The sequence below is a fragment of the Gorilla gorilla genome, chromosome 6 (genome assembly GCF_029281585.2).
Source record: "Gorilla gorilla gorilla isolate KB3781 chromosome 6, NHGRI_mGorGor1-v2.1_pri, whole genome shotgun sequence".
Classification (NCBI taxonomy): Eukaryota; Metazoa; Chordata; class Mammalia; order Primates; family Hominidae; genus Gorilla; species Gorilla gorilla.
Window position 1 is genome coordinate 108,259,575 of NC_073230.2, and position 27,684 is coordinate 108,287,258.

At 35.7% G+C, this 27,684-nt stretch overlaps 2 protein-coding genes across 3 annotated transcripts in view; one reads left to right on the forward strand and one right to left on the reverse strand.

The window, feature by feature from the left end:
- CD36 (CD36 molecule (CD36 blood group)) overlaps positions 1-18,778 on the reverse strand; it is a 191,877-nt gene extending 173,099 nt beyond the window's left edge. Inside the window, exons 1-2 of one of the 2 annotated variants that reach the window (XM_063708677.1) lie at positions 18,661-18,778; positions 17,476-17,571 (exon numbers count right to left, since the gene is read on the reverse strand). The gene's annotated coding sequence lies outside the window, so the exon portion shown is untranslated. Of the gene's footprint in view, positions 1-17,475; positions 17,572-18,111; positions 18,208-18,660 lie in introns of those variants that run through there. The other variant, XM_063708676.1, reaches the window with a different exon arrangement.
- GNAT3 (G protein subunit alpha transducin 3) overlaps positions 1-27,684 on the forward strand; it is a 55,053-nt gene that overhangs the window by 8,333 nt on the left and 19,036 nt on the right. The window contains exons 2-4 of the mRNA XM_004045658.4: positions 8,958-9,000; positions 16,587-16,728; positions 26,317-26,474. Of these exons, the coding sequence (XP_004045706.1) occupies positions 8,958-9,000; positions 16,587-16,728; positions 26,317-26,474 (343 nt within the window). The remainder of the gene's footprint in view (positions 1-8,957; positions 9,001-16,586; positions 16,729-26,316; positions 26,475-27,684) is intronic.

Consider the following 27,684-nt stretch of genomic DNA (forward strand, 5'->3'; position numbering starts at 1 on the left):
TCCATGAGGTGCCTTGTTATGTCCTTTCCCATTATATCCACTTGATATTTCAATCCTGCTTAGCTTTCTTTATGACTATTCCCTCTCCATTGTCTGAAGGTCAATGTTGTCAAAAGATTTAGTTTTAGCTCTATCTCTATTGGCATAAATCTCATATTTTTCTCTTTACTGCTTCTGTTATTGCTTTAATCTATGAGAAAATCTTATAAAATAGATATTACTTTCATGATATAGATAAGAAGAAAATGACAACTTAAGAATATAGTTTGGTTTCCAAATATCAAATATTTACAGCCAAGCAAAGCCTTTTATTTGTATGTGTCAGTTTTAAGTTAATGTCTGCATTCTAATTTCTATGAGAACAAAGAACATATCTGCTTTTGTTCTTTATCGAATTATGGCACAGGAAAGGATGCATGTATGGTGAATGGAAGAATGACAGAATCAGAATCTAAAATATTCTTGTGATTTGTTCATGGTGGCTAGAACACAGGTATACCTTTGCATGTAGAAATGAGCTGGAAGAAAGTCATTTATATGTTATTGCATAGGAATTTTATCTTGTATCTGTAGTCAATAAGAAGATATTGATAGGTTTTTTAACTATGTAACTAAAATGATTGTACTTGGCTTTTTTAAAAAAAATTAAAGACTACCCTGGCTATACTATGGCTCAAAGATTTAATAAGGAGGATAAAGGTAGGTAGGACAATTAGGAAACTGTTACTATCGTGCAAAGTCTTGATGCAATTCTGAATTAATGCAGAAATTTTAAGTTTGAAAATAAGATTTGAGGAATGTTAGGAGACAAAGTGACAGAACTTGGTGGCAGACTGCATGTGGATGGTAAATAAGAGGCGTGATTGGGGTGGAATTGGTTATGGTTGATTATGTTATTCACTGGTATGTGAAATGCAGGATAAATATGAGTCTGGGGAAAAGGGAAAGGGATAATAATTTAGGATATTCAAACCTATGTTTTTTTTTAGCAGGACCAAATGGATATCTATTAGATCAACATATGGGTCTGAAAATTAGGAGGGATAACTCTAGTAAGAACTACATGCTTGATAAATTCAATCCTCCATTTTCCTTATTTTATATTTTCCTTTGTCCAGATATCAGTATAGGCAAACCATGTGATTAACCAAGGCCTTTTTAAAAATCGTTGTTGCAATATGTATTTATACTAAAAAATAGTATACATGACTATTCCCACAATTAATGAACACTTAGACAAATATCTGCAACAGACCTGTGTGGGAAAAATCATGTAATTTTGTATTTTAGTATTGTCATTTTTTAGCCTAAAAGGTATGTTAATAAGAAAAATGAAATATCTGTTAAAATGCTTCTCAAAATCCAAGAAAGCTCATATAACATTTTTAAACCACTTTATTGAGGTATGCTTGATATGCAAAAGCTATACATATTTAATGTATGCCACTTGATGAGCTTGGAGATAAGTATACACCTGTGAAATCCTCACCACAATCCACACAGTAGACTTCTCCGTCACCTATAAAAGTTGTTTCCTGTCCTCTTATTTATTGTCACTATTATTATAAGAACACTTAACATAAGATCTACCCTCTTAGTGAATTTTTAAGTATCCAGTACATTATTGGTAACTATAGGCACTATAAATATTATCAGATATTTTAAAAATAAGTATAAAATGGAAAGTTGGAATATCTAAATAAAAGATCATTAAAAAGGAAAGATAGTACATAGCTACAATATTCTTTCTCATGAATGAAACATACTTAGTTTGGCTGATGAGGAATTTTACAGATTCATGATGCTTATTTTTTCTGTATCATAGAACTAGGTACTTATAGTCATATAAGTATATCTGACACCATATGTTTACTGATATGACAAACTGAAAATCCACAGTATTATTTATACAATATTCATCTAAAATATTTACATTGAATCTAATCATCAGAGAATACAGATAATTGAATATATTTAGAAAATTGTCTTAGACTTTAGAAAAATGCCAATGTCAACAAAACAAAACAACAAAAATATTACAAGGAAAATGTTATAAATTAGAAGAGCTTAAATAGCATAACGACAAAGGAAAGTGTGAAACTTGATTGGATCATGAATACAAGAAACAAAAAAGGTATGGGAAACATTTTTTTGAAACAATATCAGATAAATTTGAATATGGAGTATATAGTATTAGATAACATTTAGAATTAATATAAATTTTCTTAAGCATGGAAATAGTATTTTGGTTTTGTAGAAAAATTGTCTTATTCTTAGAAGATGCATTTCAAAATATTTATGGGTAAAATGTCTAATAAACATTCAGCAAAACAAAACATAAAACTATGTTCATATATGTATATGTAAATGTATACATACATATGAGAAAGAAAGCAAACAGGACAAATAATTCAGAAAGGGGAAGGGTATAAAATGCGGGCTTCCAGAACACTATATTCTTGAACTTCTGTAAGTTTTTAAATTAATTATCAAAATAAAAAGTTTGGGAAAAATAAACAATGTGTTTTTTTTGGCAAAAGAAAATGTACAAATTTATCTGCAAATTTATTCATATTGCTTTATAAGGGAATTCTATCAAACAGTCCATGGGCAGAGCATTTCAAAATTACATAAACATTTTTAGAAAATTCTTTTCAATTTATTATTTGACAACTTTGACAACAAAATTTGACAAAGACAATGGCAGGTCAATCATCCTCACAGATATAAATATAAAAACCAAAGCCAAATATTAGCCAACCGATGCCAGCAATACATAAAATGCAAAAAGAGAAAAGCTTGGGGGGACTTTTGGGGGAAGATGGATTATCCCAACAATGCATGTTTAAAATACTATTAGAAAATCAATTAACATTATTCACTACATTATCAAATTAAAAGAGAAAAATCAAAAGAATGTCAGGAGATGCCAAAAAATAATTAAATAAAATTCCTTATCAATTCCTGATTGAAAAAACACCAATTAAAGTAGAAATAGAAGAGAATTTCCTTAGTCAGATAAACTGTAGGTACAAAAACCTTCAGTAACTATCATACCTAATGGCCAACATTTAGCATTGTTCACTAGAGATAGTGAACAAGGACTTATGATTAATGGGTTTCCTGTTAACAGAATAGACCCTAGAGTATGACAGTTTCCTGCCCTTGACCTTCTCTTCAATACTCCTATCAGGGATTTGGGTGAAGGGGGATAAAGCAGGCATTTCAAACTTGAGATTCAGTTTGGAAGGATATAGTGACAAAACCAAGTCAGACTTCCAAATAACCTCTACTAGCAGAAATGCTTGCCGCAAATAAGCAAAATGGAATTTAATAAATATCTTTATTGAGGTTCAAAATCAATTAGATACACGTGGTTTGTGGGAGAATCTGTTTGGTAAGAGATGTGAAAAAAAGTAGAAAAACTTTAATTACCACAAGCTCAGTGTAGGCCAAAAAAAAAAAAGGAGGCAAACTAATCATGGTCTTTATTAAGAAAATTACTTATTTATAAACAAGCCCACCAGGAGTGAGGCAGGTCTAGGTGGCAGAATGTCAGTGCTGTTCATAAATCTGGTATCTACAGCATAATTTTCAGTACTGCATTTCAGAAAGACATTGGCTCTTACATGGGGTATGGTTCAGAGGACAAATAATCTAAAAATCATGTTCCACAAGAAAGGAGTAAAGGAGTAGATCATATTATACTTGAAATATTTCTTTAAAAGGATATGAGCACATTCTTCAAATAATAGAAAATACTTAAAGCTCACTATATATTAGTGTATGTTCTAGGTAATTTATATTTGTGATCTAATCCTCCCAAGTTTTAGCCCAATTTTATAATAGAGGAAACTGACTTTCAGAGAGACCGAATTTGATCAAGACACTTAGTCACAGTCAGAGATGAGTGCAAGCTCATATCTATTTAGTTCCAAAACATGATGAATCCAGCTATGTGATGGGCTGTCATGTGGAAAGGACAGAGAATCTTGATGTCACTCCATAAAAAGGAGAAATAATACATGGAACAAAATTAAGTTGGCTCAAAAGAGACTACCCTAAAAATCTTTTATACCAACAGTCTACCTGTGAATGCAAGCTGACACAGCAATACCAATATGCCTCTGAAAGTACACTGCTTTCAAGGCCAGGTGTAGGGGCGCATGCTTGTAATTCCAGCAGTTTGTGAGACAGGCAGGATTGCTTGAGCCCAGGAGGCCAAGGCTGCAGTGAGCCATGATCATGCTACTGCACTCCAGCCTGGCAACAGAGCTAGATTCTGTCTCAAAACAAACAAACCAACAAAAAAAGTACACCGCTCTCATACTAATTTATAAAAAATGCATTTAAAATAATTTCTTAAGTGTTGAAACCATTTTGGTATTTATCAGTGCCTACTTAAAAAAGAAAGCGATATGACACAGCTTTAGTAAGAGTCAGAATACATAGTTTCTTTGTTTGAAGACAGATCTGAAACTTTGCGTGATTATCATAATCTCTATTGGATTCATTTTTCTCATGCATAGACTGAAGAGATGTGCATAGCTGGTTGATTTCTAAGGTTTCTTTCTACTATACAATTATGTGATTTTTAAGACCACCTACAAAAAAAAAATCTTATGAGTGATTACAAGTCACAATGTTGTAATCTCATTTTGCCTGTTTGAACAAGTCATCCAAAATGAGCAATCAAGCCTTGTGTGTGCTCAATTGAAGTTCAGTTACATGTATAAATATTGGGTAGATTTAAAATTCTTTTTAATATTTTCAGATTTAAAAATGTAGAACAGGATTCCTTACTTATTCTTATTAAAAATAAAATAATTTATGAGTAAGTATGAATTAAGTATAAATTTAAATATTTAATTATTTGTAACATTATCTATTTCAAAGAAACAGATGCATATCTTGTTAAAATTCTCTTGGTACCCCTTGACCCAGAAACTAATATTAGCGATGACCACAATTTGGAAGGAAGAGATTATTTCAGGACACCATCAGCGTATGTGAACATGCTGTTATAATGTCTATATTTGGCTCTGTAACATGATCTAATCTCACAAGACTGAAATGACTATTGTGAACTATGACCTAGAATCATTGTGAGAATGGGGCTCAATAATTTATTTTTGAAATAACTTTGCAATAGAGTTCCAAATAATAAATGAGATTTTAAGTAGATAGGCTTTTCTTTAGGAATTTTCCTCTTAATGCTGTAATTGACTATACTGGACCTTTACATAGAAGACTGAAGTCACTACATAAAGCAAGGATGATACAGACACCTTTTTAAAGACTTTCAAGGGAAAATATTAACTTTTAATATGTAGTTTCATTTAAAAGTACATGCCATTTTTAAAAAAGTGATTGATTATTCTGCTTACCTTAAACACAGCATGAATTACCAGCTAAGTTACAAATAATTGTTATACAATAACATACCCTGTAGCCTTAGAAATACTTTTGGAAATGCCACAACTTAGTGTTATCTGTATGATTACCAAATGGCCATATTTATGAAGTACAGAAGACCATTCTGAATGTACATTAACTGACACAGTCTAAAAGTCACTTTTTCCACAAATTTATAAATTTTCAACTAGTCTATAACATATAGTGAATAAAATAAAATTCGGTTGTGATTTTTAATCTGCCTAAAAGTGGTTCTTAATCAATAAAATATTTCTCTATAATACATATGCTGATACAATTCTGGAAAATCATTGACACACTTTTTCTCATTAGGCTCAATATCTCAAGATAGACAATTCATTTAAAAGAAAGTGGTCTAAATTATTTTCACTTTATTGTAGCAATTATATCGTCCTTTAAATAAATTTAACTGACATTCAGAAATGAGACTTTTTTCTCATTTCTAGTTGAATACTTTGGCTGAACAAAATACAACGTTAAATATACCTGCATGAGCAAGTACTGCAGTTCCTACTGAGCCCATTGACTTTTCTTCCACATCCCCACTGCTCTGTAATTTAAGACAGTGTGTGTGTGTGTGTGTGTGTGTGTGTGTGTGTATATATATATGTATACACATATATGTGTATATAGAGAGAGAAATAAGATATTCTGATATTCTGTCATTTGTACAGGATAATGCTAGAATTTAGAAAATTCAGTTCCATTGTTAGAGATTTTAAAATAAAACCTATCAAGGACAGTTTTATAATATTATTGTATGACATTTTTTTCCCAAAGTGACGCACTTCCTATAGCAAAATAGTGAGTTATTTAAAGCCAGCAAACCAGACTATTGTGCAAAGCTCATTCATTTTTGAATGAGTTGCCACTCTCACAAACAAATAATTCTCAGCCATGCAAAATGATAGGGTCAGTTGTCTTCGGAAAATGGGCAAGGTGATTTTATTTTATTCTCAACTGTTTCATTCTTGGGCATTGCAGCCTCTAGTAAATGAGATGGTTATGCCCAATCTGTCAGTTTGTGTTTGATTATGTAAAGAAATTTTAGCAAGTTACTTTGATTTTTGCATCTATCAACTTTGTTGTCACATTTCACTATCAGTGGTGGAGAGCCAACTAGCATAAAATCATGGAGAGGTGTGTTCTTGAAGTTTTCCCAAGGGAAAGAATCTATATATCATCACCAGAAAATGAAACATAATTTCCCATAGCTTTACCACTCTTATTTCCTCACTATCACATAAGGTGGACAGCTGTTTCAGACAACTGCAGAAACTAGACATATTTACATATGGCTATGACCAAAAAAAAAAAAAAAAGTTGTCCTGAATATAACAAAATTTAGGTATAGCTATATCTGTTCATCGAGGCTTAAGAAAACATTCTAAATCATGCAGAAACATTTCAGTGAGGAAAAAATGATGTGCAGTACAAAGGACAAAATCTCATTTCTGAAGTATGAGTCAAAGAATTCATTTGTTTTATTGAGATTCTACTGAGTTAGGCACTCTTCTAGGTGCTTTGCCTTAATCAGTGAACGAAGCGATAAAGATTCTTTGCAACGTGAAATTTACTTTGCAGTGATGAAAGGAACATTTTTAAATAATATATGAATTATTCCTAAGCATGTAGAAGAAGAAAAGTGTTAGGAGAAAAGTGTTAGGAAAGAAGTGAAGGTAGAATAGGGAAATGAAGACTGAGTGGGTGAGAGTCGAATTAGAAATTTAAATAGGGTGGGTTGGGTGCAGTGGCTCATGCCTATAATCCCAGCACTTTGGGAAGCCGAGGCAGGCAGATCACTTGAGGCCAAGAGTTTGAGACTAGCCTGACCAAAATGGTGAAACCCTGTCTCTACTAAAAATACAAAAATTAACTGGGCATGATGGCGCACACCTGTAATCCCAGCTACTCAGGAGGCTGAGGCAGGAGAATCGCTTGAACCCAGGAGGCAAAGGTTGCAGTGAGCCGAGATCTTGCCACTGCACTCCAGCCTGGGTGACAGAGTGAGATTCCATCTCAAAAAGAAAGACTCTTCTGGATATTGGCCTAGGCAAAGAATTTGTGACTAAGACTTCAAAAGCAAGTGTAACAAAAACAAAAATAGGCCAATGGGACAAACGAAAAGCTCTGCACAGAAAAAGAAATAATCAACAGAGTAAACAGACACCTAAAGAATGGGAGAAAATATTTGCAAGCTATGCATCAAACAAAGGACTAATACCCAGAATCTACAAGGAATTCAAACAACTCAACGAGAAAAAAGCAAATAGCCCCATCAAAAAGTGGGCAAAGGACATGAACAGACATTTTTCAAAGCAGACATACAAATGGCTAACAATCATGGAAGAAAATGTTCACTACAACTAATTGTCAGAGAAATGTAAATTAAAACTACAGTGAAGGCCAGGTGCAGTGGCTCACACCTGTAATCCTGCACTTTGGGAGGCTGAGGCAGGCAGATCACGAGATCAGCAGATCGAGACCCTCCTGGCCAACGTGGTGAAACCCGTCTCTACTAAAATACAAAAAATTAGCCAGGCATGGTGGCACGCACTTGTAATCCCAGGTACTCGGGAGGCTAAGGCATGAGAATCACTTGAACCCAGGAGGCGGAGGTCGCAGTGAGCTGAGATCACGCCACTGCACTCCAGCCTGGTGACAGAGTGGGACTCGATCTCAAAAAAAACAAAAACAAACAAACAAAACTACAGTGAGAGACCACCTTATACCAGGTCAAAATGGCTATTATTAAAAAGTCAAAAAACAACAGATACTGGCAGGGATGTAGAGAAAAGGGAACACTTACACAATGTTGGTGGCATGTAAATCAGTACAACCTCTATGAAAAGATAGTATGGATATTTCTCCGAGTTAAAAATAGGACTACCATTTGGTCCAGCAATCCCACTACTGCATATGTACCCAAAGAAAAACATTATTTTTAAAAGGCACTTGCACTTGTATGTTTATTGCAGCACTATTTATAATAGCAAAGTCATGGAATCAACCTAAGTGTCCATCAATGGAAAATTGGACAGAGAAAATCTGATATATATAATTGAATACTACTCAGCCATTAAAAAAATAAAATAAAATCATGTCTTTGATGTCTTTGCCAGCAAATGGATGGAACTGGAGACCACTATGTTAAGTTAAACAATTCAGAAACAGAAAGTCAAATACCATACATTCTCACTTATAAGTGGGAGCTAAACAGTGCACACACATGGACATAAAGAGTAGAATAATAGACACTGGAGACTTGGAAAAGTGGGAGCATGGGAGGGAGGTGAGGAATGAAAAAAATTACCTGTTGGGTACAATGTACACTATTCAGATATTGGGTAAACTAAAAGACCAGACTTCACCGCTATGCAGTTTATCCATGTAACAAAACTGCACTTGTACCCACTAAGCCTATTAAAAAAAATTAAAGATTATCCATGGAAAGTGATAGTTTTTAATATCTATTCAAATTTGGTGTATCAGTTAATAATATTCCTCTTTTTATGTTGCAGGAGCAGGAGAATCTGGGAAAAGTACTATTGTTAAACAAATGAAGTAGGTATACATCTGTCTCAAGTGTTTAATATTTGATGTCTGTCCATGTATTTGACCATTCTTAAAATACATGCTTTTGTAAACGCTGATTGACAATCTTTTCTAAATCATGGATCATAGAGTGGTCATAGTTCCTGTGCAAATATACCTTGTATCCTTTAGCAGAAAGTGTAGCAGATGAATAATATTATAATTTCCATTTTTTAAAATGTGCCTCTCAATAAGACAAATGCTTAAAGCATTATATTTTAGTCATATTAATCTGGGGATATCAAGGACTTTATAATCTGATCATTAACGGTAAATATTTTAAAATATGTCAATCAATCGTATATTTGATTTTTTGAGGAAACAGTATTTTTAATCTCATTGGCATTTTGCCTACCTGGGAATAAAATGCTTAATTACTATCATGAATTTTGATGTATTTTTGCATTTGTTTTCTCCACTTTTTCCTTTTTATAATGAAATAACTAGACCCGAATTCCTTAATAAGGAAATAATGAAAAAAGAATACAGTGTCTACCTGAATAAAAAGGTAATTGATAAGTAAAGGTAAATGGGTGAAACCTCATGGCTTTGTCACTGCTAGAGAATTTTAAAGGATAATTGTGGCTAAAAAGTAAAAGAAGAAGCAGAAGAAACAGAAGCAGCAGCAACAGCAGCAGGAAGAGAAGGAGGAGGAGGAAAGAAGGAGGAGGTGCAGAGAGGAGGAGGAAAGAGGAGGAGGAGGAGGAAAGAGGAGGAGGAGGAAAGAGGAGGAGGTGCAGAGAGGAGGAGGAAAGAGGAGGAGGAGGAAAGAGGAGGAGGAGGAAAGAGGAGGAGGAGGAAAGAGGAGGAGGAGGAAAGAGGAGGAGGAGGAAGAAAGAGGAGGAGGAAAGAGGAGGAGGAGGAAAGAGGAGGAGGTGCAGAGAGGAGGAGGAAAGAGGAGGAGGAGGAGGAAAGAGGAGGAGGAGGAAAGAGGAGGAGGAGGAAAGAGGAGGAGGAGGAAAGAGGAGGAGGAGGAAAGAGGAGGAGGAGGAAAGAAGGAGGAGGTGCAGAGAGGAGGAGGAAAGAGGAGGAGGAGGAGGAAAGAGGAGGAGGAGGAAAGAGGAGGAGGAGGAAAGAGGAGGAGGAGGAAAGAGGAGGAGGAGGAAAGAGGAGGAGGAGGAAAGAAGGAGGAGGTGCAGAGAGGGGGAGGAAAGAGGAGGAGGAGGAGGAAAGAGGAGGAGGAGGAAAGAGGAGGAGGAGGAAAGAGGAGGAGGAAAGAGGAGGAGGAAAGAGGAGGAGGAGGAGGAAGGAGGAGGAGGAGGAAATAAGAGGAGGAGGGGGAAGAGGAGGAGGAGGAAAGAGGAGGAGGAGGAGGAAAGAGGAGGAGGAGGAGGAAAGAGGAAGAGGAGGAAAGAAGAGGAGGAGGAAAGAGGAGGAGGAGGAGGAAAGAGGAGGAGGAGGAAATAAGAGGAGGAGGGGGAAAGAAGAGGAGGAGGAAAGAGGAGGAGGAGGAGGAAAGAGGAGGAGGAGGAAAGAGGAGGAGGAGGAAAGAGGAGGAGGTGCAGAGAGGAGGAGGAAAGAGGAGGAGGAGGAAAGAGGAGGAGGAGGAAAGAGGAGGAGGAGGAGGAAAGAGGAGGAGGAGGAAAGAGGAGGAGGAGGAAAGAGGAGGAGGAGGAAAGAGGAGGAGGAGGAGGAAAGAGGAGGAGGAGGAGGAAAGAGGAGGAGGAGGAAATAAGAAGAGGAGGGGGAAAGAAGAGGAGGAAAGAGGAGGAGGAGGAGGAAAGAGGAGGAGGAGGAAATAAGAGGAGGAGGAGGAAAGAGGAGGAGGAGGAGGAAAGAGGAGGAGGAGGAGGAAAGAGGAGGAGGAGGAAAGAGGAGGAGGAGGAGGAAAGAGGAGGAGGAGGAAAGGGGAGGAGGAGGAGGAAAGGGGAGGAGGAGGAAAGAGGAGGAGGAGGAAAGAGGAGGAGGAGGAAAGAGGAGGAGGAGGAGGAAAGAGGAGGAGGAGGAAAGAGGAGGAGGAGGAAAGAGGAGGAGGAGGAAAGAGGAGGAGGAGGAAAGAGGAGGAGGAGGAAAGAGGAGGAGGAGGAGGAAAGAGGAGGAGGAGGAAATAAGAAGAGGAGGGGGAAAGAAGAGGAGGAAAGAGGAGGAGGAGGAGGAAAGAGGAGGAGGAGGAAATAAGAGGAGGAGGAGGAAAGAGGAGGAGGAGGAAAGAGGAGGAGGAGGAGGAAAGAGGAGGAGGAGGAGGAAAGAGGAGGAGGAGGAGGAAAGAGGAGGAGGAGGAAAGAGGAGGAGGAGGAAAGAGGAGGAGGAGGAAAGAGGAGGAGGAGGAAAGAAGAGGAGGAGGAAAGAAGAGGAGGAGGAAAGAGGAGGAGGAGGAGGAAAGAGGAGGAGGATGAAAGAGGAGGAGGAGGAAAGAGGAGGAGGAGGAAATAAGAGGAGGAGGGGGAAAAAAGAGGAGGAGGAAAGAGGAGGAAGAGGAGGAGGAGGAAAGGGGAGGAGGAGGAGGAAAGGGGAGGAGGAGGAAAGGGGAGGAGGAGGAAAGGGGAGGAGGAGGAAAGGGGAGGAGGAGGAAAGGGGAGGAGGAGGAAAGAGGAGGAGGAGGAGGAAAGAGGAGGAGGAGGAGGAAAGAGGAGGAGGAGGAGGAAAGAGGAGGAGGAGGAGGAAAGAGGAGGATGAAGAGGAGGAGGACCATTTTTTAACGTATTTTTAAATTATATGTTAAAGGATCTTGTTCTTTGGGCCATATTTTATAAGGGAGTGATGCCTGCCAGTCAATAATGAAATTGGTTTCAATCTAAGCCACTGTTTTCCTTTTATGTGATAATGTCATGTAAGTTTTATATCAACCAATATTTAAGCTTCACTTATCTGCAACCAAACATCTGATCTTTCCTACTGTCTCTGAAGAACAGAGCTCCTTTATTCTGTTCCCTGGGATTGTACTATTTTTGAGTTTTTAGGACCATCCTTGCAACTAAGTCATCTGACATTCATTTACATTTCCACAGTATCTGCCTGCTCTTGTCTCCCAGGCTATGATCATGCTTGAACCTCTCTTTTTTCATTTCTCCATTCTCTGTGAGCTTAAATAAAGAAAAAAAAGACCAATTATTTGGCTGTGTAAAAAATAAAACTTTTAAATATAGTAAACCGTAAATAAAATTAAGCCAAAATTAGAGAACTAGAAAAAGTTTATAATAAATATGATAAATAATTGGTGACTAGTATATAAAGGCCCATAGATTGCTAAGTAAAACAATAAGCTTCCCAATATACATAAATGGGGATAGGGTATGAATAGAGAGTATAGAAATGACAAAATTCAATAGATAATGTATTTTAGTGTAACCTTATTATAAAAGTTAAAAATCAGATCACTAATGAGGTAATTTTTCATTGTAGTAAATTGACAAACAATAATTTTAAAAAAATATCCAATAATAATGAGATTTTGAGAAATGGATATCTTTAATTGCTATTTGTAAAATTATATATTACAGAGAATTTATAAAAATAATATCTTTAATATACATAGTAAGCTGGGAAAATTATTGATCTAAATATGTTGCTGAGAATTGTCAAAAATAATAAAATATGCATAAGCATGAAAATAAAATAATTCAATAATATAAAATATAAAAGCCTGTATAAAAGGCTTATATCACTATTTAAGATAATGAAATAAGGGGTAGAATAAAGTGCCACAAATTAAAATAAAACATAAGCAATTAGGTTGCAAAGTTACAGGACTATTCATTCTTCAATTGCAATATTATATAACTATTACAAATCATGTATTAATCTCATGTATATGAGAAGGTTTTAATATGAGGAAATGCTATGTTTACTAAAAAAACAGGTTACAAAATTGCATTAACATTTTATTTTTTATTTTATTTTATTTATTTATTTAATTTATTTATTTGAGAAAGGGTCTCGCTCTATCACCTAGGCTGGAGTGCAGTGGCACAATCTTGGCTCACTGCAACCTCCACCTCTCAGGTTCAAGCAATTCTCCTGCCTCAGCCTTCTGAGTAGCTGGGATTACAGGCGCCTGCCACCATGCCCAGCTATTTTTTTTTTTTTTTTTTTTTTTTTTTTTGGTATTTTTAGTAGAGGTGGAGTTTCACCACATTGGCCAGGCTGGTCTCGAACTCCTGACCTCAAGTGATCCACCTGCTTCGGCCTTCCAAAGTGCTGGGATTACAGGCATGAGCCACTGTGCCCGGTGCATGAACATTTTAATCTCAAGTATGATCAAATAGATAATTTTTTTAAATGAGAGAGCATATACCAGTATTCAAATAAATTTTCTCTCAATAGTGAAATTTAAAGTTCAAAGCACCTTTACTTTTTAATATTGTTAGGCTTTTCACATTTTCTACAATGAGCACTTCTTTTATTATTTAAAAAGAGCAAGTTTCCTTGTTCTGCTTTGTCTTTCCTTTTCTCAGTAGAATTTCTGTAGAAAATAATCAAAATTAGCTCTCTTTACTTTCCACTTTCAGCCATTTTCATCACACTTTTGCTTCTGGTAAGTTGGAGAAGTTGCCCTTACGAAGATTATTATGTCATCTTTGAATAGCCATTTTATTTGAAGTCTCCTTAAGTCCTTATGTTAATTCCAGATGACATCACTTTTCCCACTTAAAACTTTTCTTCAGCTTCTAGAACTCTTTCCCGGTTTGTCTAACTATCTCTTTTATTCTTCTAACTCTATCTCTGACTACATTTAAAATGTTAGTGTCTCTATTGTACCAGGAGATGCTGGCACTTTACTTACTCTGCACCTTCATCAAAATGAAAACTGCTAGAGTTCTATGATTTTCACCAGAATCTTCAAGCTGACTGTTTCAGAATATTTCTTTCAAACTCACACACTTTGTCTAAACTAGAGAGGCAGATACATCTACTGCTATATTCTCTGGCTAGGTCCAAATCAGAATAAATATTAAACTTATCTCCCATCTGGCCTCTATCGCCCTAAAATTTAATTTCAACAACGCCAGCCTACAACACAATAAATCTCAGCATAGTTATGCTAAGCCTTCACCCTTTTACCAAGTCATGCCACATCTACACAATTTGTCTCCAAACATGTCATTGATCTCCATTGGTCATCATTTCGGACCTAGATTAATTCAGTATCTTCCTAAGGAGCTTCTACCTCCCTTCTCTTCCCTTCATTGCATTATCCACACTGCCATAAACTGATCCATTTAAAGCTGATTGTAGCTCCTGAATTCAACTCTTCACCCTTGCCGTCAAGATCAATCTCCTTGCCATGGCACACAAGACACTGGAGCCCATTTCTTGCCGATGTCTTCATCCTCCTGTCCTATAATTTCTCCCCTCCTACCTCTTGCTTCACTAATGCTGACGTTTTATAAGTCTGTAGACTAACACACTATAGAAGGCTGAGCATCATGGCTAAGATCATGGACTGTACATCAGATTCTGTTTGTGGTCCAGGTGTATCACAAACTAACTGAATAAGTTGGGGGTATTTGCTTAATTTATCTATACTGACATTTCTTACTTATAAAATGTAGATCATAACTGTATCTACTTTAAAGAGCTTATTGTAAAAAATAAGACAGATGAAGCACTTATGACAGTGCTTGGCACATATTGAACACTTGAAAATTGTGAACATCTATTTGCTCATACTGATCTTTCTTCCTACAATGATTCTCTCTCCTTTTGACCATCTAGGAATAACCATCCTTGAACAATCAGCTGATTATCACTGCTTCCGGGATGTCTTTTTTGATACCTTACACCCACTCCTAGTAGAGTTTATCACTTTTTCTTTTCTATAGCATCTTACTATATGCAGAGTTTGTTCCTATGCATTATCATAATGTTCAAAAATCTCTTTATGTACTCTGCCTTCTTATAACTCAATACTCTTCAACAGAATTTTGTGTGATGATAGGAAAGTTCTCTATTTTGCCTTGAAATATGGCACCTGCTAGCCACATGTGGCTTTAGTAGCCACTTGAAATGTTGATAGTGTGATTGAGAAACTAAATTTTTAATTTTATTTAATTTTAATTAATCATCTAGTGACTAATGTATTATACAGAGGAGCTCTAGTCTATGGTTTTGGGAAGGAGAGACTTGCATAATGTATTTCTTTAACACATAACACAATATGTCACAGAAAAAGCACAGTAAAAGCTTATGAATTTCAACAGACCTCAGAACCAACTTTGCCGTTGGAGTGCTCTATCTCACTGAAATTTATACATGCATCTCCCGGAAAAATGATGTTGTTTAAAGTCCCACTTCAACTGGACATTTTAACATCTGTTTTTATCATTTTTCTTTGTGATAAATGTTTCTTCATCTTCTCATAGTAATCAGAACTTGTTTCATGAAGATAACCTAAGTGCCTCATGTTTATTCACAGTTGCCATTTTAGTAATTAAAATAATTTTCCAAGTTCAATTTGACAGAAAACTGGGATTTCTTTAATAAACTTATTCTTGATCTATCCATAAAGACTTTTTACTGCATTTTTTTCTACAGCCTTTGTCTATTTTATTTACTTATATAAGTTATTTAATGGTTTAATGCAGCAAGACAAACATGACCATGTTTAAAGTAGAAGTTCAGCAATGATTTGTAATCAAATATAAAAAACAACAAATAACAAATATAGGCCCTGCCTTTACTCCTTTCAGTTCAGATTTCTTGTATATGAAGGTTCTAATATCTTCGAAGACATTAAAGAGGTGTTTATGCTCTTTTCCCCCCATGCTAAAGCCTTTATACGTGTAGACACAATATAAATCTTCAGTAATATGACATCCAAAAAGACGCCTAATGAATACAAAGCACTTCAAGACAATAAGAAAAAATAATAGAAAGGAACAAAAAAAATTATACAATAAAGATGCAAAAATATGTAACTGGCATATCTAACGATTTTAGCTTTTGATAGGTAAATCTATTTTAAGCTATTATTCCAAAACTACTAGTAAAATCTTGAGTTTGGCTGAATGAGTGGAAGGTAGAGAAGAGTTCAGCCAAATAAAATGTCAGGCATTTCAACTTTTATAACTCAGTGGCACGTACACAGATGGAGAACTGACAAGAAATTTAACAGGGCAATTACCTGTACTAAAAAAGATGCCTTTGTTAATGCTGTAAATAGAAAGCAGGCACTCCTATTTTTCAGCATGGTAGGAAAAGTCATGAATGTTCTAAATGACTTCGCTTCCTCTAGACATCAGGTTGTAAACACAAGGTCAAGTTTCAAAACTCTGTATATGTCTTTGTCCTGGGAATCTAGAAATTTTTCTCTTAAAAAAACAGACTTTCTAAGTATAATGCTTATGATTTACCCATTTTAAAAAAGTATTTTTAAATAACAAATCCTAAGTCTTTTCATATTTATCATGGGTAGTCCAGAAAGAAAATACTGTATAAATGACAATGATAATAAAAGTCCAAAGGCATAAAATTGTTTAGAGTTAGCATATACATATGGTCAAAATTCCTTTTTAATGAATATATACTGTAATTTTATTCAAGCAACTTAGTTTGATGTGCTTTAGTGTTACAATCAATTATTCAACTCACAGAAACTTCTCATGTTTAAATTATAGGATCATCCATAAGAATGGTTACAGTGAGCAAGAATGCATGGAGTTCAAAGCAGTAATTTACAGTAATACATTGCAATCCATCCTAGCTATTGTGAAAGCCATGACTACCCTTGGAATTGATTATGTAAATCCCAGAAGTGCAGTAAGTATGCAAATAATGACAGCTGTATGTCCTGCAATAGAGTTTGAGCCATAAAATAAGAGGACTTAATAAGTTCATAGTATTAATCTATACCCAAAATTTAAAAATATGAAACATGAATTTTGAAACATTAATTCTGTTTTGTGTAAGATTTCCTATTTTCCTTGAAGTGAAACTTTTTTACTATATACTGTAATATTATTCAACATTAGTTGTTTTCCTGAGGATTAAACTTAATATCAAATAATACACCATAACAAATAAAAATATTGCTTGTGATTGCTAAATACAAAAGAATTTATGGCATAAACACAATTTGCAATGTCTCTACATTAATTTTTTTTAGTTATGTCATTTCAAAGAGACTAAAAATGTTTAATAACAGTTATAATTAATGTTTGACGATGATTACAAGGTCTGTGTGGCAACGGGGAAATGATTACTTTATAAGTTTTTTTAAAAAAAGAATTCAAATTGTAGGAGTAAGCAAATGTCTGTATATTAAGTATATTCAAGTAGTCATAGTTCCGTTTGTAAGGTAGCAACAAAATTATTTTCTCCCTACTTTATATTTTGCTATCCAATTATTTTACATTAAATTATATTTGAAAGCCACTTACTTTAAAAGTTTATAGGCAAACATATAAAATTATTTGGCAAATGAAACTTACAGTATTATCCAAAGAACCATAGTTGACCCTACCCAAAAAAAAGAGTAACTGAGTAGAATCCACAAGAAGAACTCACCCACTTCCATATGTCCCCTCCAGGAGCAGCTGGGCATCTGGTTACCTCCAGAGGATGCCAGTTGAATGCCTACCAACGTAATTCTTGGAAACCTTGCTATAGAAACAATAAAAATAGAGAGCAAAAGCATAGTAAAGATAAAGAAAGAGGAGTCATTTGAACTCTCTCACCCAGCTTAGTGGACCTTTTAAATGACCACTGGATCTTGTAAATGACCACTAGAAATCATTACAATTAAAACAAAAACAAAACAAAACAAAGCCTTTTCTGTGCTCTTAATGTAAAGAAAGGGGAAATCCCCCTTTTTCTGTCACTTTTCTTCAAAGAACAAGGAAATGCTAAGTATGGCCTTCAGGCAGATAGTTTATAAAGCAAGGAGTCAGGTATTTTACTGATTCCCATTTCTAGCTTTCTCCACAGTTTGCTCCAATAGATCTCTCTGGCTACAGTTTCCCTCTCATGTGTAAAAGGGGAACTTGGAGGAGTCGAACTCCAAGATCCTTTTATTCTTTATCTCTCTATGACTTAGTGATCATGTTCTTATTTAAGTGTAGTTCAGTTATGGATCTGACCTTGGCTTTTCCTAAGAACGTAGGATTTTAAATTGGCTCTTAAGAAACAACATAGTATACCCACCTTAATTTAAAAAAAGCAAGGCTCAAAGATTAGTTGGTTTACATTAAGTAGCTCAAGTTTATGGAAAAATCCACTTCTCCTGGATTCCATTATAGTGCTTTTTGCTATTAAAGGATTTAATGATTAGAAATACTTATTTTTTCCTCTTAGGCAATAATAGTTACAAAAATAGATGTACCCTCTGAATTCCTTTGAGAATGATTTAATGATGTTTAAATTTGTAGATGCAATACAGTATTCCATGCATTTGTGTCAGAGAAGTTGGAAATCACAATCTTGCCTATTGCTACTTATTTAAATAGACTGTGTCTTTCATACAACCCAGAGATTGTGAAACAGTGATGCTCTGATCACTAAATACTTGATATTTGACCAGATGTGGTGTCTCATGCCTACAATCTCAACACCTTGGGAGGCTGAGGCAAGAGGATCGCTTGAGCCCGGGAGTTCCAGACCAGTCTGAACAATATAACCAGACACTGTCTCTATAAAGAAAAAAAAAAAGGAAAAGAAAAAGAAAAAAAAATAGCTGGGCATGGTGGCGTGTACCTGTAAGTCCCCGCTTCTTGGGAGGCTGAGGTGGGAGATTCACTTGAGCTTGGGAGGTTGAGGTTGCAGCAGCTGTGATGGTGCCACTGTACTCTAGCCTGGGCAATAGAGCAAGACCCTGTCTTGAAAAAAAAAAAAAAGTGAGATGAGAGATTTATTAGTAAAAGTCTTAATGAGTTGACATATAGGGGAAGTGAAAATAATAAACTCTACACATTGCTGCCATCATGCTAATTAAAAAATAAAAGTACAGTTCATTCAAACTGTAAATTGAATGGCATAAACAGATCAACTTAAGCAGCACTTAGCCATTGTCATAACTTCTCAAGAGTACCTATATTCTCAACTATCAGAACATCACAGTTGTCAGGCACGACATAGTTCATATTTTGATTTCAACTTATGTGAACTCTAGCAGTTTCAGCTGCATTCTAGTACTTGATTTTGAGATTAATATACTCTTGACCTGTTTAAAATTGTTTATTTAACAGATTGATTGCTAAACACTACCTACATGTGACTTTCAGAGTTCTGGTTAGCTCTCGATTATTTATTTATACAAGTGTATATACTTTTATATAGCCATTTGCACATCATCACACAGATTGCCAAAGACAGAAAGTTCTGATAGAAAATTTATGTGAGCTTTATTAGTCACTGGGTCTATAAGTTTGGACAAGTTAACCTCTCTAAATTTCAGTGTCTGCTTCCACAGAATGTTATGGCTTTCCTCCTTGAGTTACAATGACTATTAAAGAAGGAAGCAAAAACATAAGAAATCCACTATATACAGAGTATTATAGAATGTACATTTTCAGTAAATATTAGGTATTATTTTTCAATATTTATTTTGAATATAGGATCATTAAAATTTAGGTAGTGAAATCTATACATCCAACATCACTTGAAAAAATTATTTTTTATTAAACTATTATTTATGTGGTAGACATTTAGTTGGACACTGGGGATGTAGTGAGGGCTCAGCAGTAACTGAGATGGAAATAATATTTGTCATCAGGGGAGGAGAGCTTGATGTTTAACAAGTAACTACAAATATGCTATTTCAAAAAGGCTGTGCAGCTATATGTGGAGCTCGATCCTTGCTTAAAGAAGGAATTACTAAGAAGGGGAACACTAACATTAAATGAGGATGAAAAAGAACTAATTAGTTTGGTTTTGGAATGAGTTTGTAAGTTCTATTTGATATCTACATACGTAAGCAATTACAAATGTGCATTTGAAGCCCAAAGTAGACACTTTGTCTAGAGATCTAAATCTAGGTGTTATTGGCATGCCATTATACTATGGCATATAATTCATACTAAGAAAGTAGGATGGAATAGGTGAAGGAAGCACTTAGATTAAGAAGGGAAGGGTATTAGGGATAACAGAGTCTAGGGAAGAGTGTTAAAAAAAAAACCACAATATTTTCTGCTCATTTGTTAGGAAAAGAACACTTCAAGGGAGAGGATAGAAGAGTAAAAGGAAATCAGAAGTATGCGAAATCACAGAATTCAAGAGAAGTATTCCAAAGGGAATTATCCACATTGAAAGGTCTTGAGAGGTCAAGAAAGGAGACTATTAAAAACAATCTATTGGATTTAGAAATATGGAGCCATTGGGAATATAGTGAGAGAGGTTTCAGAAGAATGGTGGACTCCTACTCCTGTGGAATATGTGCAGAAATGAGAATAGGCTATTGGAACAGTTAAGGACAATATTTCAGGACCTATAGCTAAGGAGTAGCAGAGAGATGGGATATATAGTTAGAGGGGAAGCAGCTAAATCGGGCTTGTTCTTATTGGTTGTGGTTTAGTATTTGATAGGCTTATAATTTCCTAAGCATAGAATTTGAAAAGAGGGTTAACAAACCCTCTTTTTTTGTTACCTATGTAACAAACCTTCACATCCTGAAGAAATAGGAAAGGAGAAATAATGAAGATATTTAGTAAATATCTACTTATCCTTTTGAATATTATTATATCCTATTTTGGAGCATATAGAATCCACTCAACTGACATAAAAGAATGCTGAAAATTGTAACACTTTTACTACATAATTTGAGTGCTGTTGTAATCATCTTGGACATAGAACCCTACAAAGTAAACTCTACAATATGAACCAAAAAGCACTGATTCCTCAAGATGTTCTACAACTGAAGTTCTGTGATTAGATTTGTTTGATATATATGCGTCCAATAACTTGGAAATTTTCAACCAATATTACTACTCAAAGATTCTGAAAACCGAGTAGCAACAAAACATGGCATTTTTAACTCAGCATTTCTCACAATTACTAGGTAAACTATATAGTCTTCCTTTCTTTTGATGTTTTTTTCATGATATTTGGAAATACGACTCTAGGGTTCAGAATAAGTTTCACAAAGTTCTAAGACCACCTGGGATCCCTAATATTAACGATGAAGTTCTGAGTAATCTGTAGGGAAAACACATATTTTATTTTCTATACAATGTAGTCCCAAAGTTACACAATCTTAAGAGAATGAAGATGAGTTGATAGGTGCAGCAAACCACCATAGCACATGTATACCTATGTAACAAACCTTCATGTTCTGCACATGTATCCCAGAACTTAAAGTAAAATAAAAATGAATGAATAAATAAAATAGATATTCTTTAGAGAGAGAGAGAGAGAGAGTGAGAGAGAGAGAGCGAGAGAGAGAGAGCGAGAGAGAGAGAGAGCGAGAGAGAGAATGAGCCATTCCAGGCCCACTGTAATTCCCAAGCTTTTCCAAATACCTCATAGGGAAATAAAACTTCTTTGGGATGCCACTCAAATCCACAGGGTGTTATTTGAAAAATGTGGCAGAAAGGATGATTAGAGAAGGCTTCATTGAGGAGTTGGTATTGGAAAGAGACTTGAGTGAAAAAGGAAGTGAACCACTGAAGGACATGGAGGCAACAACCATTGAAATGTGCTGAAAGGAAGGCTTGGTGAGTTCAAGGAGCAACAAATTGTTCACAGTGCATCTTGAGTCTTGGTGGCAGGGAGAGAAAGGGAGAAAGGAGGGAAAGAGGGGATCAAAACATGTAGAACCTTGTGAGTCACAGTAAGGATAAGGGATTTGGGTTTTATGTTGAGTTTTGAGTTTGGTGAGAAATTACTAGAGTTTTTAAAATATAACAATAAAATAGGAGTTAAGTGTTTGATCAGTTTGGCCGTTATGAGGAAGCTAAGTTTTCATAATACCTATACATTTTGGTGTTATATATATTTTAAAAATTCACATTTGATGGGAAGGCTCAATCCTTTAAAAGCTTTAAAGAATTTTAAATTTAAAGAATTGTAATTCTTTAAATTATACCAGCTTTTCAATAAGCACAGAAGAACATCAAGAATGGAAACACACTATGTTCAATAAAGTGTTATTTATGGTTAAAAAAATAACAACTGTATATTGCCAGAAATTCTTAATGCAGTCAGAACAGTTGTGTCACCTTGAAGCTTTTAAAAACTACCTTTGCAGGGCCTGACATGCAGGGATGCTGATTCATTTTGTTTGGGTTGCAGTTCTGCTATCAGTACTTTTAAGGGTACACCATATGCTTGTAATGTGCAGCCTGGATTGAAAATCATTACCGTATGCTCCACCTATGCACGCACAGATTTAAAAAGTAAAAGGTCTGGAGACACAAAAACCAACCTGATAGGATAACTTGCCTTTGTGGGAGGTAGTAGGATTGAAGTGGTCAAGGGAGACTTTGTAACACTGAAGTGTTTAAACTAGAATTATATTCATGATACCTCTACAAATAAAGTATATTGAAATTAAAAATAGAATTTTTTTTAAAAAGGAAGGCTAGGTATGGTGGCTCACACCTGTAATCCTAGCACTTTGGGAGGCCGAGGTGGGCAGATCATGAGGTCAAGAGATCGAGACCATCCTGGCCAACATGGTGAAACCTCGACCCTACTAAAAAAAAAAAAAAAAAAAAAAATTACAAAAATTAGCTGGGTGTGGTGGTGTGCACCTGTAGTCTCAGGTACTTGGGAGGCTGAGGCAGGAGAATCGCTTGAAAGTGGGAGGTGGAGGTTGAAGTGAGCCTAGGTTGTGCCACTGCACTCCAGCCTGCATGACAGAGCAAGACTCCATCTCAAAAAACAAACAAACAAACAAACAAAAAAGAAAAAGAAAGAAAAAAGAAAAAGAAAAATAAGAAAGAAAAACAGAAAGAAATGAAACAGTATATGTTTGGTTTGTAAAGATATGCTGACAAGATATACAATTTTTTCTCCTTAGGGATAAAACTGCGTAGTGGTTGTTTTATGGCATCATTCGTCCTAAACGGCACTTTAATAGTGGAAGGAGCCAATAGCATGATGCTAGTGAAAGTGACCAGAGCATATTTCGCTGAACTTGCAGTTCTCTTTCATATCCATTTAACAGAGAAATGGGGTTTTAAAAATCTATCCTGTGTTGATGCAGGAAAATCAGGTTGAGACTTGATTTGGCCATTTGTTGACAAAAAAGCCAAACTCTGTAAAATACTTGAAGAGATTTATTTTGAGCCAAATGTGAGGGCCATGACCCATGGCACAGCCTCAGGAGGTCCTGAGAACATATGCCCAAGGTAGTTAAGTTATTGCCTGATTTTATACATTCTATGGGGATTAAAGTTACAGGCAGATATCAGTCAATACATGCAAGGTCCAGAAAGGCAGGACAACTTGAAGTGGGACCTTCCAGTCATAGGTGGATTCAAACATTTTCTGATTGGTTGTTGAAAAGAATTAAGTTATTTTCTGATTGGTTGAAAGAATTCAGTTATTATCTAAAGGCCGAGAATGAGTAGAAAGGAGTCTCTAGGTTAAGAGGCTGTGGAGACCAAGGTTCTTATTATGTAGATGAAGCCGCATAGGTGGCACCCTTAGAGGCAATAGATGGCAAATATTTCCTATGTAGACCTTTAAAAAGTGCTAGACTTTCAGCTAATCTCACCAGGATCAGAAAAGGCCTTGAAAAGGGAAGGGGATTCTCTACACAATGTAAATTTCCCCCACAAAAGACAGCTTTTATTTTATTGTTATTTTCTTTTATTCTTTTATATATGCCAAAAAAATATATTTGGGGGTAAAATAATTTCTTTCAGGGCCTGCTCTATACTGGAGTCAGGTTGGAATTTGGGATCTTATTGCTATAAAGAGTCTGTTTTATCAGTCCTAAGATCTCTGTTTTAATGTTAATGCGGGTGAGTTATGCCTGAATTCCAAAGGGAGGAGGGCCTAATGAGGCATGTCTGACCCCACCCTTCCTATCACAGCCTGACCTAGTTTTTCAGGTTTACTTTGGAATTCTGTTGGCCAAGAGGGATTTCTGTTGGCCAAGAGGGATTTCTGTTGGTTGCGGGGCTTAGAATTCTGTTGCTTGGGGGACTTAGAATTTTGTTTTTGGTTTACACATTGAATATGTGGACCAATGATCATCTGATCAGTTTACTTTTAACAATAAAAGCTGATTGTGAAGAAAGATAGAGTAAGTTATTTTCTTTTTTTACCCTTACCAGTGTCTCTAACAATAAGTGACATATCCCTATTTTTTATACAAAGAACAGATTTTTGATAAAATGGTAGAAAAAACTGTAGTCAATTCAAAATAATAATAAGCTAAGTTGTATCAGAAAAGCAAGTTCTTATTGAACATACTTCATTGGTAGTGTCAGAGGCATTTGAACCAGAGCAACTTCATCTCAAATACGAGCTGAGGAAAATGAGACTGAGACCCACTAGGCTTCATTCCCAGACAGTTAAGGCATTCTAAGTTACAGGGTGAGATAAGGAGGTCGGCACAAGATACAGGTCATAACGACCTTGCTGATAAACAGGCTGCAGTAAGAAGCTGGCCCAAACCCACCCAAACCAAGATGGCCATGAGAGTGACCTCTGCTTGTCCTCACCGCTATACTCCCACCAGCACCCTGACAGTTTACAAATGCCATGGCAATGTCAGGAAGTTACCCTATATGCTCTAACAAGGGGAGGCATGAATAATCCACCCCTTGTTTAGCATATCATCAAGAAACCACAAAAATGAACAACCAGCAGCCCTCGGGGCTGCTCTGTATATGGAGTAGCCATTCTTTTATTCCTTTACTTTCTGAATAAACTTGCTTTCACTTTGCCCTATGGGCTCGTCCTGAATTCTTTCTTGTGTGAGATCCAAGAACCCTCCCTTGGGATCTGGATTGGGACCCCTTTCCTGTAACAGTAACAGCCTGACATGGCACAAAATGCGCTTGTATTTGACTCTTATTCTGATACTTATTGTATTTACTGGTTTACTCGTTTCTAAAACTCTGAGTTTTAGATTCCTCACATGTAAAATGTAGAAAATATAGTGTCTATCTCACGGTTGTGAGGATTATGTGAGATATTGTATGTGCAGTTTTGTAAATTGTAATAATATGCACTAGGAGGATTATGAGCTAAAAAAGGTATCAGTTTTGGAGGCTGACAACAAGGTTGAGTTCAGACTTCTCCATTTGCCTGGGCTATTACCACAGTCAATTTAGTTATTCTGAAACTCAACATCTTACTCTTTAAAAAAATGATTTGTCATAAAGCTATTTTGATTATTTGTTTAAATAAATTGCAGACTATAGTATTTACTCAGTAAACTTCTATTTCCTTCTTTGCTGGTAACCTCCAAATGTTATCCCAACAGGACTAAGATAATAATTCCTTGCTTTGCATAAAAAACTCTGACCTCTGTCCTACTGATTTATTCCAAAGGCATATGCAATCAACAATACCTACAGGGATGTTCAAAAATATTATGTGGATCCAAATGTTTACCATTCTTTATATGATTATGAGGCAGTAACCCGATGACAAAAAAAGTTATATATTAATTTTTTGAAATAATACAATTTTAGAATAATGAATTTATTTCCATTTTTACTCTGATTTTTTTTTTTTTTTTTTTTTTTTTTTTAGACAGGGTCTGGCTCTGTCACCTAGGCTGGAATATATTGGTGCAATCTCTGCCCACTGCAGCCTCTGCCTCCCAAGCTCAAGCAATTCTCCCACCTCAGCCTCCCAAGTAGCTGGGACTACAGACATGCACTACATCCCTGACTAATTTTTTTGTAGAGAAAAATTTTGCCATGTTGCCCAGGCTGGTCTCAAACTCCTGGGCTCAAGTGATCTACCCACCTCGGCCTCCCTAAGTGCTGGGATTATAGGCGTTAGCCACCATGCCCGGTCTACTCTAATTTTTACTTGGCTTTTTCTAGAAAAATTCATGGCAATGATTAAAAAAAGAAGATACCAGATTAAATCAGCTTAATTTTTCTTTTACCTTGGTATAATATGTAGACCTTTTGCAAACTTAGTATGACTACAGCAAACTATTATTATCCTTCTTGATACCACATTCAGAAGTCAGTGACATATTTCAAAATATGCTAATTTCTTCACATAATATTTTATAGTTTTTGCAAAGGAGAACTCTTCTGGACATCATCCAGCCATGAAAAACTTTAGTTCTATTTACCTCAATATAGTTTAAAAAGATGTTTGGTGGAATTATTAGCTAAAAGAATAAGATTAAAATTATCCCAGTAAAATACTCTATTAGAAAATAGAATATGTGATTCCAAATAATACATTCTTATTCTCACCAAAATATTGTTCTAGGAGGACCAACGACAACTTTATGCAATGGCAAATACCCTGGAAGATGGTGGCATGACACCTCAACTGGCTGAGGTAATAAAACAGCTGTGGAGAGATCCAGGAATTCAGGCCTGCTTTGAAAGGGCATCTGAATATCAGCTCAATGACTCAGCAGCTTAGTAAGTGAATTCACTTTAAGGGGAATTGGAGGTAAAACATTTAAAATTAAGAATTATAATTCTGCATACTTTGCATTTGTAAATTCAAATGATGAAAATAAATGGTGTTACATTTTATTAGAGTAAAATAAAAAGCAATTGAAGAGAAATGAAAATGAGCAAGGTGACATAATGAGATTTAAGAAAATATAACCAGGGGAGCATTTTAAATAACTAAGTTTGAAACTGCCTGAGAAGATTCTATGTTGCAAATATCTTCTCTTGATTAAAAAGTGTTAACCATTATGCATAGCCTTTCACACTAACACAGACTGGTGACATGCATACTGAGGTTTTGGGCTACTCATTTCATCTCTATTCATATTAGTGAAATCATCTCCTAGATTAATTTCATTAATGACACATGCCTTGGCTCATTGGGTTGATGACCATGATACAAAATTCTAGAAGAAATTAATGAAATGATACTTGTATACTAGGAGATTCTTTTGGAGTCTCAAAAAATTCTATAAATTTCACTGCTTGTATCATCCATTTAGCATTAATTAACCATAAGGAAATTAGGGGCTTGTGACACTATTTATAATTTCATTATCAAAGTGATTTAAAATTTTCTTTTAGTGCGGGGCACAGTAGCTCACGCCTGTAATCCCAGCACTTTGGGAGGCCATGGCAGGCAGACAGCTTGAGGTAAGGAATTTGATACCAGCCTGGGCTACATGGCAAAGCCAAGTTGCTACAAAAAAAAATACAAAATTAGCCAGGTGTGGTGGCATGTGCCTGTAGTCCCAGCTACTTGAGAAGCTGAGACAGAAGGATTGCTTGAGCGCAGGAGGTCAAGGCTGCAGTAAGCAGAGACTGCACCACTGTACTCCAGTTGGGGCAAAAGAGCAAGACCCTGTCACCAAATTAACCCCAAAAAACAATTCTTTTAGCAAGTGGTTCCTAACATAGCCCCTTACTATATGCCTGCAAGATGTGTGCATATGTAAATACAATCTAATTACTCATTTTCTATTTCTGTTCATGCATATGTGTGAAAAAGTGTAAATATAGTTCTTTTGATGAACTCCCCCTCTCCCCGCCAACAGAAGCTGCTAGCATCATTTAATTAAACAAAAGCAAAACAGTAATGTAAAAGTGAAACAAATGAAAAAGATCGGTTAAGGACAGAACAATGAAGCTTGCATGACACTTCAGATTTTTAATC